Source organism: Patagioenas fasciata, chromosome 3, assembly GCF_037038585.1.
Source record: "Patagioenas fasciata isolate bPatFas1 chromosome 3, bPatFas1.hap1, whole genome shotgun sequence".
Lineage (NCBI taxonomy): Eukaryota > Metazoa > Chordata > Aves > Columbiformes > Columbidae > Patagioenas > Patagioenas fasciata.
This window is the reverse complement of record NC_092522.1, coordinates 100,962,042-100,976,554: the sequence shown is the minus strand read 5'-3', so window position 1 is coordinate 100,976,554 and position 14,513 is coordinate 100,962,042. Positions and strand designations below refer to the sequence as shown.

At 42.5% G+C, this 14,513-nt stretch overlaps 1 protein-coding gene across 1 annotated transcript; it reads right to left on the bottom strand.

Moving 5' to 3' along the window:
- Positions 1-2,060: 2,060 nt before the first annotated feature.
- LOC136099977 (glutathione S-transferase 3) lies at positions 2,061-13,655 on the bottom strand. Its single transcript, XM_065834679.2, is given in 7 exon segments — positions 2,061-2,592; positions 3,161-3,292; positions 4,441-4,582; positions 6,319-6,451; positions 7,197-7,248; positions 10,821-10,927; positions 13,486-13,655. Coding segments are annotated over 7 exon segments (729 nt in total). The 5' UTR covers positions 13,505-13,655; the 3' UTR covers positions 2,061-2,448.
- Positions 13,656-14,513: the final 858 nt, after the last annotated feature.

The window sequence follows — 14,513 nt, the reverse complement described above, 5'->3', positions numbered from 1 at the left end:
AGAGACAGGAGAAATGGCATTAAACATCTGTGTATCTGCTTTGCTTACTACTTTCTTGAAGGCTGGTAAAAGAACTGAAGTGCTCTGATGTGTCTTAAAGTGCTACAAAAGTCACCTAAAGACCTAAATAATTACTGCTGGAGGACTGCACCACAATGCAAGGATACTTAGTATGGGGATCTTTTTTGAAAAGATTTAAATCTAAGCTGATTTCCTCCTGGGTTTGCCCAGAATTTGGAAGATCATAGTAACAGTCTATAGACTCTGTACAGGCTAGAAACTAAACTGACAAACCAGTGTGGGAATATCCAAATAAGAAATGCTACATCCTTAGACAGGGTTAACCCACAACCCATAGAGCCCTGCAACGATAGCATAAACAAAAATGCCTGTAGCTGTGATACAGAGAGGTGCACACTAGCTCATATATAAACACATTTAGGTGTCTTCATCTCAAGCCAAATCAAAATGATAAAAAATAACCAAACAGAATACAAGTTCTTATTAATGATTTACTGAAATATCAAGAAATGACTCATCAGTTGGGCCAGACCTGGAGCATTATGGAGTATGTCTACATTAGCAGTATGGAACAGGAGTATGATTTTAAAATTAATTTTTTAACTGCGCTTTGGCTCCCATCACAGTGAGATCCTGGAGTGTACAAACTGGATTCTTTCTGGATGAAATTAACTGAAAGATGTGCTCCAAGAGTGCACCTAACACAGTTGAAACAGCATTCTGCCCACACAATCACTCAAGTTAGGCTGAAGTAACCCTGTTCCCAAATACAGCATTGGTGACAAGGTTTCAGTATCAACTGTTCTTCTGTTCACCTTCATTCCTACTGTGCCACCCTATTTACCAAAAGGCATGGCCATTAGCTATTAGGCTTATCACCGATGAGTACTGACAGACAGTCACCTCCTGTATCTTCTGCATCTATGCTTGTGGAACTTTTGTTTGAAGAGCATTACTCCACGACTTTTCTCATATTCTGCAGAAGTTGTTCATTTAGCAAAGGAATTAAAATCAACAACTACAGCGTTTTCCAAACTTTGTTATTTAACTAATTGGAGATTAAACCAAGGACTAAACTGTAATTGCAATTGACACTAGGAAGGCAGGTAACAGATAAGTCAGCATAGGTCAATATCAACCTTGTATTCCCAGCAATGAAGGAAAAGTACTTGTAGTGCTGAGAACTTCAGTCGTGCTGAAGCTGGGGAGACTCATTCATCAAATGGGCAGACTCATTCATCAAATATCAGATGGGTGTACTCACTGCATTCCAAAGTCAAGCAGCATCTTATTTCTCAACCCGTAATTAACACAGGAATGAAACAAAGCCATTCAGGATTGAGCACTAGCCTTTTCTTATGTATCCTTAATACAGAACGATAAATAGCAGATATTAAACTCCAAGACAACATGCTACAGACAGTTTTTAAAAGCCTATGTGCCATTTATCGAAGTGATTAAAAAAAATCTGAAAATCCTTTGTCAAGTCATCTGCTGAAACCATAGATTTAAATAAAAAAAAAAAAAAAAAAAGAGGAAAAGAAATAACATTTTGAGTTTGGCAGGTACTAGACTTTAGATAGGAACTAGACCAGGTTTGTGTACTGGCTCATTACCTCTCCTTCACATCTCCCATTGCTGGTATATAAATGCAAATGAAACACCTTTTCATGAGGTATACGGGTTAACAAGGATCCCATTCATATAAAATATAAAGAATTTATCCTCCAAGAAAAGTAAAAATGAAGTTTGCAACCCCCAACTTTCATTCATGACACAACATAGCAACATGACTACATGAAAAGTTTATTTGATTAGAACAGATCCTCTAGATAAAGCAGTTACATAAAAATGCCATTTGGCAGTCAATTTGTTTCCTAAGTCAGTGATAAAAGTGCAGCTTAGTTAAAAAGGCACAATACTGACATTTCAGAAAAGTCATTAGTGTTCAATAGAATTGGCAAGAAAAGCAACTCCTTACTTTCTTTCAGAGCCACTTGTTTCATTTGCCTACGGTGATATTAAAAACAGTACAGGCCTGAATTGGAAGCAATCATTATACAAAAATCTGATCTGGATCTCAGAAGAAAACCTTCAGAAGCAGCAGAAGCTGAAGCCACCAGTCAGCAACTCATATTTCTTTCATTTTTGCTTTCCCTTCTTCCAAAGAGTCTCCAGGAAGACAACATGCTTGCTGCCATTTCACTTGCTTAAAATTACCAGGAGAATGAAGGAAAAGAATAGGCTAGTAGCAAAGCGTTACAAAAAGTACCTGCCTACTACTGTACTTTGTATGAGAGAACAGGAGATACTGCTCACTGAAACTCCTCTCGAACACCTTTTCACCTTCTGTCTGCAGTGTAATTGTACATCTGCCATCCGATCGCTCTCTTCGGCTGAGCACACCTGTTGTTTTAGCCAGACACACTAATTCGCTTTCACGTCATAATACACGCGGAGAACTCTCCTCCCAGTCTCCACGTGTTTATCGTCAGGAACAGGTTTTCTCTGGCTTCCTGGCTCTAGAAATTTCTTGATTGTGGGGATGCTGCTTATCCTCACTTTAAAAGCCTAAAAGGTAAACAGCAAGTACATGGTATTTAAAGAACAGAAAGTAACATAAGGAAAAGCAATTTTACAGATTTCTGTAACAGCCTTCAACGAGCTGTATGTCGAGGCAAGACAAGAAATATAGTTTTAGCCTTGGATGAATTTTACTCCTCCTCACCCCAACCTTGTTATTTTAAACAGTAATAAGGCAGCCCTCTGTCTTGTATTGATATGGGATGAAGCATAAACAGTTATCTCTGGTTTCCAATGTGTATTTTATTGAAATCACTTCCTGTGATCCAGAAAATATCTTCTGCTTAAACGTGTCACAGAACTGGTGAGAGGAGGGGTTAAAAAAAAAAAAAAAAGGAGCGTGGATTTCTTCAGATCTGTTCAGGATTTGCTCCAGAAAATAACAGACTCTCTAGATAAAACATATTACGGGGTTTTTCCTAGAGCAAGCACAGCAAAACTAGAGTGAAAGAGAAGTGATAAATGCTCTTGTTTTGTGGAATCACCTACACATAATAGACTGAAATACTGTTTATCACATTACCTGCCACATGAGTGTATTGTTAATGTAAGGTACCTGTAACTGAGGAAAGCCTGAGAGCACGTCTGACGACTTCTCTTCTACCATCAAAATGGCTTCAAGAAGATGAACATCTGCCCAGCTAAAATTGTTGCCAACAAGGAAGTCGTGCCCATGGTCTTTCAAAACCTAGAAGTGTCATAAGTGAACATGTGAAGATGTGGATAGCCAGCTGGGGTTGATGTTTTCAAAATGCACAGGCACACATTCTTTGAAAATACTTACTGCCTCCTTTTCACCTTTCTCTCCCATGCAACTATAGGGATACTACGAGTGTGGGGGATGTGGGCTCAATGCCTGCAGTCACTGATTCTTTCACGAGATGTCTATTGAGCAGTCCTCACAGTGGCAATCTAGAATACTGGGCTTTCTCTTAGCCATCCTTCCTGTAGCCCAAGCTAACTCCATATACTGGACTACAGGGTTAGATATCTCCTTGGTACTCACTCCTTTCCAGCCTCATAAATCTTGAATTTTTCTGTATGTAGTTACAGCTTCAGTGGCAAAATGGAGAATGTAAAAGAGAGGTGATCAGCCTAAAGCACTGGGGCTAGGATACAAGTGGAATCCAGGGCAGAATGAACTCCGGCACACATCTATAGGAGAGCTGCTATTTAAGTAGGAAACTGTCTTCCCTTTAGACTTCAAGAGAGAAAAGCAGCTATTTCTGTCAGATCATCCTGTCTGTGTGTATTAGTTTCCACTGAGAGCACCTGTTGGATCCTATCTCTCTGAGAATCAGTTAGAGAAACACCAAGATTGCAGGAGGGCTTAAGCAGCCAGACCACTGGGACTAGAAGACAGCAAAGATAGCTGTATATTACTGTGGTTAAAAAAAAACAGGTAGATTAATTTGAAATGGTAAATAAAGCTGACAATTAGTTATTCTAAAACTGTATTCATTTTGCAATGCAAGTTACACAGTTTCATTTCTCCTGTAAAACAGGAAATTGCTAATTTAACTGCATGCAGCTATGTTTACACAGTCATTAGATTGTAACAGTTCTGAGCCAAAGGGGAAACTTGTACCCTTCAGTTTGAATGTTGATGCTGCTCAGGCCATGAAATCTCACTTCAGACTTTCTGCAATTAACTGACCCCAACTTGTCTCATACTGCTCTGACCTCCCACTCACCTCTCCAGCCCACAGACAGTATGATGTCCTGGTTTAAAGTACTGCACTGACACCTTTCTGCTTCTTCTGCGTTTGGTAAAATACCCAGTGTTCCCATTGTTATCCTTCCAAAACAATGAAATTAAATTATGCTCCTATATACCTTTTCATATGCTGGGAAATACCTGCTTGTCGCCTTTTGAACTATAAAAGCACGTTGTTTCTCTTTATCCTCAGCAGATCAGAATGGGAACATCAAAATGAAGCCCACAAGGTCATCAGTTCCTCCAACATACATATCAATCCTTAAAAACAAAGGAAGCAAAGCCCTTAAATAAGGAGGCACCTGCATAATCAGTTTTCTTAGATTTGTGTTGTGACAGTAAAAGTTGAATTTCCTGTCCCCTCTTTGCCCCCTCACCATGAAAATTATTTGGCAGTTAAAAAAAAAAATACGTTACAGTCTGAGTCTCACTCAGATTTGTAGTGTTGTTGGGACTTTACTTGCCTCATTGTGCAGGAATAAACAGGATAGTACAGAGGTTAAAAAAGTTTAATTTTGGTGTTACAGATCACTACAGAATCACCAAAGAAATACACCTGGATGTATCCCATCTTCAGGGTTCACCCAAAATCCAGGTGGTGCCATATAGTTTTGTAATGGGGTTGGAAACCTGAAGTCTACCAGGTTCCGCATCTAGCTAAATTATTAGTACAGCATTTCTTCAGATCGTCCCTTTTATCCATTTTTCCAGAGCTCTGACAGCAGGTTTTGCACTGTAGACAGGACTCAAATTTAAATTAAGTCCTCATGAATATGAATAAAATATCTGGTAACGTAGTCTAACAAAATCTTCTAATCATCCTGTGTCATAAGAGATGTGAGTTCCTGCTGTGTAATAAAACTAAGTGCAGTTTTTGTTGTCAGGCACCAGCTTCTCTAAAAAGCCTCTGTAGGGATTAAACATGTTACATGCAATAAGAATCTATCAGTTATTCCTGCAAGCCTTAATGTACGCCAGCTTCTCACCTGCATCTACCTGGTCTTCCAAAACTGCATTTCTGCACTGTACAAGGCCCAGCTATCCAAAGTACTTCAACCTGGACCAAATCATAGCAACTCTTCCTCGAAATACTGATGCTCCCTTCCCACTGCTCAAGAACAAACTGACAAGTATCTGCTGGTAAGAGAGCAAGAATAGGCTCCAGGTTAAATCTAAACTCAATGGAGGAGTATCCCATCTGAAGGAAGAGGCATGCAGGGAATGCAGGCTACAGGAATGATGGCTTTTTAGCAACACAAAGCAGATAAGCTATGACTGAGGCTCCTGTTTGAATATTCATTCTTTTTGTTACTTCCCTAAACCTACTTCAGCCAGTTCTTCCAACCACTTGCACCATTTAACTGCAGTTTATTGTAAAGTATCTATTATAGTTAAATGCTTGTTGACCTTTAGTTTTACTTCTTTTGAAAAACAGTAAGAAATGGACATTCAAAAGTTACAGACTGAGATATCCCAATTACATTTTTTTTCCTTCACACAGACACAACATCTGGATCTGGATTTAATTTAATGTGAAAACAGAAGTTTTTCAACAGCTTTTAGTTGTTCTTCCCCCAATTCCCAAGGACCTAAACCATGCACCTTTTACAATGCTGTGGAACATCGTGCAATCACAGATAACATCAATGACAGATCTTATTTTGCAGACAAAACTTAAAGACTTGCTTTCCAAAAAGTTTTCTGTTTACAAAAATAGTTCAACATTTACACACCAGTCACCTCCCAAATATCTGTGACAAGGTGTGTTAATCTTTTACCAACGCACAATAAACCCCCGTCTCCAGTATTTTTATGTAAAAGTAATCTAATTGGAACAAATCAGTTGGCTTGCATCTAACTGTGGCCTGCCAGCCTCACTGCAAGTTGTGTGTCACTGAGGAACACAGGTGGTTCCCTGGGTGTGCAAGTACGTAATTGATTCCAGATGCATCTAAGCTACTATAACAAATTTAAGATGAGTAGCACTGCTACCGTACAGGGCTCTCTCCTTCAGATCCTTCCCGTACAGGTTGTACTTCGCTGCTATGTAGTTGAGGATGGCTCTGGTCTGCACCATCTTCATCCCATCAATCTCCACCAGGGGCACTTGCTGGAACAGCAGGGATCCATCTGAAGGGAAAGACATATATTACTCTACTAGATCTGGTAACTCCACATCAGATTTCTTGCTGTCTTCAGAGGATCATTACTTTTGTGGTGAGCTTGCTGTGGGTAGTCATTATATTAAACTGTCATTCTTCCACACAAATAAATTATAGTGGTGGAGACAAATTAAACTGCAGAATACAATTATTGTGGATTAACATCTTTCCTTTAAAAAAAAAAACCTGATATTACAGTCAGGATTGTGTACAGCAGCTTTTGTGCTGAAACTGAAATACAATAGAGACAATCACAGGAAACACATCAACTAGGTAAAAAAGTGTGTAAATCTAAATACATTTTAAAATTCTGTTTCATTATTTAAAACACAGTTGAAGAAAATTCCAGATCCCCAAATTTCTCCCTTATAGCCAGTATCTTAAGCTAAATAAAGACATCCAAGGAAGTTTTAGGGTATGTTTTCACAAGTTACTGGAACCCAAGGTAAGTTTGTGGGACCAAGTGGGACATGTAGACAAACACAGAGGCCTGGGAAGCTCTCCAGGTTGGAAAGACACAGAATTTTCAACTGCATCTGTCCACATATGGTCGAAAAATCAGCCTCTGCAGCTGTTCACAGTTCTGTTTCACTCCCCTCTCTGCTGTGTGGAAAGAAAGTCCCACACTGTCTTCAAAGTCTTCTCTTCACATGTCTTCTCTGAGACTAAGCAAAGTCTGGTCACACTTTTCTTGAGGTTTCACGTGGACTCACCTTGCAGGAGCTTCTCATACTGCTCTCGGGTTTCCAAAAACTCTTCTTCAAACTGACAAAAGAGAATGAGGAAGAAGAGAAAATTAGCACCTCCTCACATTTATAGAACAGATAAACTTTTTAAACATCATAAAAGGAAGATAATACACATCATGGTTCCCTCCATTGCAGATATGGGCCTAAGGGAGAAAATACCAAGAGCAAAAGCACTGGCAAACTGTGTTGGACTATGACATTTGACAAAAGCTGCTAAAGACAACCCTGGTAGAAAAGCAGGCAATAGGAGCTGGAGTGAGGATGGTTGGTTTGGTATTGAACAGGCAATTTAATGTAAGACAGTCAACAACACCAACCAGGATGTCTTTAAAATGCTTTCTGGTATGTGGAAAAAATCTCTGCTGTGGGATATTTTGATTTAGAAGTTTAGACAGCAACCAATTCTTAGAAAGCTAAACCAAAGCTTTTACAAAAAAAAAAAAAAAAGTAGAAGTATTATGCCCAGCAGGAAGTTTAGTACAGAAACAGGTTTAGGACATCTAAAGATGAATTATGCACTAGATGAGAAATAAAAAGATACAGAATTGCCTGTGATCAAAATTATGTAGTTATATTCAATAAGGTTGAGTCCAATCAGTGCTGCTTACAGAAGAATTCAGTTCAAGATTAAGACACCAAAGTTACATGTCCATATGTACACGTTTGCATGTACCATCCATGTCTATAGCCAATGTAGACCATGGAGATTAGAAAATGCCTGAGTTTACCAATCCCTAGATGCGTGGCTATGGACTCTCAAGGATCCTTCCTCAGACAACCTTGCTCAGAACATCTGAGTGACCTGTGTTAATAATTCAGACTTGCTCTACTAGGCAAACCCCAGAAGATTAGGCAAACTAATGCAGTGCTAATGTTGGACCATTGTGAGTCTGATAACAAAGTCTAAAATTCAGAACCCAGGTTTCTGCTGATGAAAAGCTGGGAAAATAATATCCCAAGGCAAAATGTAATAATTGGTACCTGTCAAGGTTTTTTTTTTTTGCATTTTAAAAAAAAAAAAGGAAGAGAAAGAATCAAAACACAGGAAAAAAATTATGCAGGGAAGCAGCCTGTTGTGTCCTCTGCAAGGCCTGCAAACAAAGACTGGTGGTCTTTCTGAAAATCTCAGGTTCCTTGTGTCACGGAGGCACCCTGAGGTTAGTTTAAACAGGGTCCAAAACAACTTTTATTAAACTGGTGAGAAACAGGGTTTTAGCACTCCAAAAGTTACTTAAATACAAGTTTGGATATCAGTTGAGGAAAATTATTAAGGGGCAGCAACTAATAATTTAGGAAGTGCACAGCGTGCATGCATGTGGCTTCACCCAAAACAATGCCAGAGCCACCCCTGAGTCCGGGAAGAGTACACACTTGCCTGAACACAGTGTGGGATTATTTTAAAGGGATACACATACTCGTATTGAGTACGGAAAGTGTACACTCGCAATCCTGCAAGGGTAAATTTATAATACACTCGCAATCCTGTGAGGGTAAATACACATGCAAATGTGCACAGAATATTACACGTGCTTATGTGGAAGCACGGGAGAAAAATACACTCACAATTCTGCAAGGGTTAATTTATACACGTGCTTGTATTGAGCACGGAAAGTACACGTGTAAATGTGCACAGAAAGTAGATACACCCGCAATCCTGCAAGGGTTAATTTTACACGTGCTTAATGCAAGCACATGTAATACAAGAGACCCCCCCCCCCCCCCCTTGTTGCGGGTCTCTCGGAGCACGAGCGAGATGCTGCTGCCGAGAGTCCCGTTTTTTATTGGCTGATCAGATCTGACTGTAGGCATTCCAGAAGCTTCTCTGCACCCCAACCCTGGCTGTGGGGTGCCCCTGGAGCTTCCAAACATCCCCCACACTGGCGCCCAGCGCCTCACTGGGCCTCGGCACTCCCTGCTCCTAAGGGCCCTGGCCAGGGTGCTCTGGGGCCAAACAAAAGAAGCTGTTAAACATAACAGAGAAAGAGAGGGAGATGTGCCTACTCCTTCCATACTGAAGGAGGGAGAGGGAGAGAGGGGAGTTTGCATCCTGCAACACCTTGTCTCAGGACAGGGCTAACTGCATGAAGTGTAACAGCCTATTATACAAAAGAGGACACTCAGAGAAACTACTAGTCCTTTCTGTCCTCAAACGGAATTATCAGTTTATTGCCAAGATTGATAGCAAATGAATAAGTAAATTATTTCCCATAAAAAAAAAAAAAAGTAGTATTTTGAAATGGTGTCTTGCTTCTCTGGTTTACCCAGATGTTTTTCTTCCTGCTATGAGATTTCCAACTTCCCCTGACATGGAGGTCAAGTTTTTCTCTTCACCCTGTTAAGCATCATCTAAATCACAGAATCGACTGTGTTGGAAAAGACCTCAGAGATCATCAAGTCCAACCCTTGGTCCAACTCTAGTCCGTTTACTAGATCATGGCACTAAGTGCCATGTCCAATCTCAGTTTAAAAACCTCCAGGGACAGCGACTCCACTGACTCCCTGGGCAGGCCATTCCAATGCCTGACCACTCTCTCTGTAAAGAATTTCTTTCTAATATCCAGCCTACATTTCCCCTGGCAGAGTTTAAGCCCATGCCCCCTTGTCCTATTGCTCACTGCCTGGGAGAAGAGACCAATCCCCACCTGGCTAGAACTTCCCTTCAGGTAGTTATAGAGAGTGATGAGGTCACCTCTAAGCCACCTCTTCTCCAGACTAAACAACCCCAGCTCCCTCAGCCTCTCCCCATAGGTCTTGTGTTCAAGTCCCTTCACCAGTCTTGTTGCTCTTCTCTGGACCCGCTCCTGCACTTCAATGTCTTTCCTGAACTGAGGGGCCCAGAACTGATCACAATACTCCAGGTGTGGCCTCACCAATGCAGAGTACAGGGGAAGGATCACTTCCCTTGTCCTGCTGACCACGCTAGTTCGGATACAGGACAGGATACCATTGGCCTTCTTGGCCACCTGGGCACACTGTTGGCTCATGCTGAGCTTCCTATCAATTAATAGCCCCAGGCAGACTGCTCTCCAGCCACCCTGTGCCCAGCCTGTAGCGCTGCAGGGGGTTGTTGTGGCCAAAGTGCAGGACCTGGCACTTGGCCTTGTTGAACTTCATGATGCAAGTAAGAGAAAATAAAATTCATGCTATAGCTTATTGTGGAGGATGTAGCCAGTGGAGTGAAAAATAAAATAAAAATCTCCGTGTGAGCATGCAGCTGAAAACAGAAAGACTAGAAAAAGCAAATGCATTGCAGTTTAACTTGGCACAGATAATACTTGTTAAGTCAGGAACACACCTGTCATTCAGCTCAATGGCCTTGGGTCAGTAAGCAAATGCTTGATCAAGCATTACACAGTCCTGCATTAAGCAAGAAACTGGTTTACAGTGTCATTGCTCAGAGGACTTGTAACTTGAAGCCATACTTTTGTGTGCATAAAGTAACGGTAGTTTAATTATACCAAATACCAAATGCTCATTTACTACTCGGTCTGAGGATGCTTTTTCTTTTTTTTTTAGTTAATAACCTGTGACCTGCCTCAAAGACAAGCTTACCAATGTGCAGCTTAAGTTAAAAACACTAAAACAAACCTGAACTCTAGCTGCAGCTAACAACCAGCGAACTGACTCCATCTTGCCTCTTCCATTAAAGTAGTAAAGTTTCGGTTTTCCAGCCATGATTTCAAACTTCCTGTTACCTAAAATAGTTATAAAAGACAATAAGTTAATGATAGAAAAATCTGATGGCAGCTGGAATAATGGCTCACAGGTCACTCACATGCCAAAGATTAAAGTTATTTTTTTAAAAGACATTTCAGTAAAGTTTCAGTCTAAACTGATTTGGTTTCACCACTCAACAGTCAAGTCACAGTATTTCAGAGTCTTTTCATTGCCTGAAATTCAGGAATAGTAAGCATTAAGTTTCTAAGTAGGAGATAACAGAAAAAAATTAAGTCACCACTAAGGAAATCCTTGAAACTTTTAGAAAATGTAAGTTTTAGCACTAGAGCTACTCAATCACTACTGAAAGCCAAGTTTTGACTGCAGGGGAGAAGGGGCAGTAGACAGGGTTTTCCAACCTGGCAGTCCTTTTATCAAAGAATGCCACAAGTATCTAAACATTAATTCTACACATACTCAGGTGAAGTATGGGAACATATTTTCAAAGCCTCTCACTTTTGTTTGTAGCTGCGGTGATCCAGGGTAAGTATGTGACCCAGAATCAGTAGAAACTTCAAAATAATTACCATTTTCTTCTGTAATAATCCACATTAAAAGAGGAAGATTCAGACTGTTGCACTACTTACCCTTCTACTGGTTGCACTTCTTTCTCTTAATAAACCCTGTCGTTCAGAAAAACCTTATACACTTTTCAGTTGACCAAATGCTTTGCAAGCACCACTTTAGTTCTCAAACGGCCTCATAAACAAGACTACTAGCTGTTATTTTTTGAATAGATTAGTGTTTAGGTCTCAGCAGGAACTGGATCCTGCTGTGGAGCCATAAGCCAAGGGAGCACCAACTTTCATCACACTGGCATTTCACACGCAGAACTCAGTAACAGCCCGTCCTGGCTGCAACTGAGAGCTGCTCTCCCTCTGCAGGGAGAGTTCTTGTCACTGCAACCCACAGCTCCAGTAATCCTGGAAAAGAGGCTGTTGGCATGCAAACAATAACCTCCAGTTCCCAATGCTGCAAGCATTCCTTCATAAGTGGAGGGAAAAAACAACGTATGAAAGACCTTGAACAAAGCCGAGGCCAGCAATTCGCCTGTTAGCCAACAGGCACAAAAATAGAACACAAGATACAAAGCTGCATCAAACCACGGGAATTCAGATGAGCCAAGGTGTTCGGCCCTGCACGCTTGCTTAGGGACTTCCATTTCTTCTTAGGTAAGTCACTGGAAACTAAAATACTGCTGAGTAATATCTATACTGCTAATAAATGTAACAGCAGATGAAAAACAGGAAAAAGTACTAAAGAAAAGTATCACAGAATCACAGGACGGCTGAGGTTGGAAGGGACCCCTGGAGATCATCTAGTCCAACCCACCTGCTAAAGCAGGTTCACCCAGAGCAGATCACACAGGAATGTGTCCAGGAAGGTTTTGAATGTTTCCAGAGAAGGACACTCCACAACCTTTCTGGGCAGCCCGTTCCAGTGCTCTGGCACCCTCAAAGTAAAGAAGTTTCTCCTCACATGCAGATGGAACCTCCTATTCTTCAGTCTGTGCCTGTTGCCCCTCATCCTATCATTGGGCACCACTGAAAGGGGTCTGATCCCATCCTCTTGACACCCACTCTTGAGATACTTATAAAAACTAATGAGATCCCCTTTCAGAAGAACAGAATGAAACAGGAGTTGCTTGTACTACAGCTAAATTCACAGAAGAAAAAAGCCAAAGGTGATTCTTAACATGAGGTTTAAAACATTAAAGAAACAGAAGAGTCACTTTTCTTCAGTGCTCCTTCCCAAGACCTGCTCCTAGCATCACAACTGGCTTATCAGCACAGGAGAGAAGTGAGTCACTGTTGCCCAGCACACACTGATGCTGCAAAGGCAAAGAGAAGGTAAAGACACAGTGGATGCTTGTCTTGTAAATGCAGGGGGAATCGATGAGCTTTGAAGAAAGCTGTAGCATTCTGGTTCCTAAGACTGAGTCTGACATGCAGTGCTGGAAGACAAAGTCCAGCTTGTGAACTTGCAGCCAGGATCTGCAATCGCAGGTGGGTTGCTGGTCATTGACTTCAGCCTGGGATCCCAACAGCAAGAGGGACTTGGGGAAAAAAAGAATCTCAGTTTACTCCCTTGTGATTTGTGAAGGCCACCTGGGCTAACAGGGAGAAAGAGGGAACATACATCCGCGCAAGAAGCCACTGCTCCCATGCTGGCTGCACAGACCAGCACAGTGGTGAAGAGTGCCAGGAGACAGCTGCGCCTGGCATGTCCTGCAGACCCAAGGCTCTGCTCGCACTCAGCAGCCCAACACCAGCTGTTCTTGTCACAGCTCTCCTGTCACACCAGCCACGGGGGAAAGTCCCCTAATCAACTTGCAACACGTAGTAGCCTCCCAGGCCACTGACTCCAACTCCTTCCATTTGTGACAAGTTCTTCATAGCCCGAAGATGAAGAGCGGTTCATGTTACTAAATGGCGAGCCACAACACTAATAGTTGGCAGTTAGGGGAGGGCTCGGAAGCAAAGAGCAGAACGGAGAACACTCCCACGTAAGAGATGAGAAACGCCGGAGTACGCACCTCTTGTACCAACACTCATCTGGCTTGGGACGAGCAGCCCAGGACCAGGGACATGACATCCTGATCAGACACCCCAGTGGCGAACTGCACCTGGCACAGCACCCACCCCTCGCCCCGGACACCGGGGTGCTGACAGGAAAGGCAAAATCACCAAAACCCACATTATTCAGACAGAGAACACAAATAATAAATAACAAACAAAAAAACGCGGCTTTTAGCTGGCGAGGCCCGCAGACCGTCACCCGCCCGCGGGTGCCCGCCAACCCGTGAGGGCCGGGCGCCTACGCACCCACCCGCACCACCAACGGCCACAACCACCACCGCTTCGCTCCCCGCCGTGGCGCTATGAGGCGGTGACAAGCGGGACAGCCGCCAATAGAAAGCCGCTACTCTGCATAGTTAGCGAAGGCTTCTGGGAGAAAAGCGTAACGAAAAACAAAGAAAGAAAACCCTTTAAAAATTTGAGGTGGTTTAGCCTGGAACGTTTAGTCTTTACTCAGAGATCACTCCACGGTGTGCGTCACTGAATATTCCAACTCGGCGGCATCGCCGCAACCTTAACATAACTGAATCACCTGAGCTTTATATAGCTTTTGGGCCGAGCTTTACAATGGATGTGAGGGCGATCTGGCTGCGACATCTGTCACCCCATTGATCGCCAGGGTTGATTCGGCTGATCTGGCTGGCTAGGCGGGTGTCCCCTTCCTCCCTCACCGCTCCATGTGCGTCCCTCCCGAAGCTGCGCGCTCGGTCGAAGAGGACGACCTTCCCCGATAGAGGCGTACCGTTCATCGGTCAAGGGTATACGGTAGCTGCGCTCCCCTGCTAGAACCTCCAAACAAGCTCAAGCGGTCCATTTGTAGGAGAACGTAGGGTAGTCAAGCTTCCAAGACTCCAGACACATCCAAGTGAGGCACTGCACGGGGCAGTCTGCCATTGTTTTGTGCCGCCCCGAGGGAATTAGCCTTTTCCTAAACCCTCCAGAACTGCCACTTGCACGTATCCTTTGCACTGCAGCAGGAAAGGGA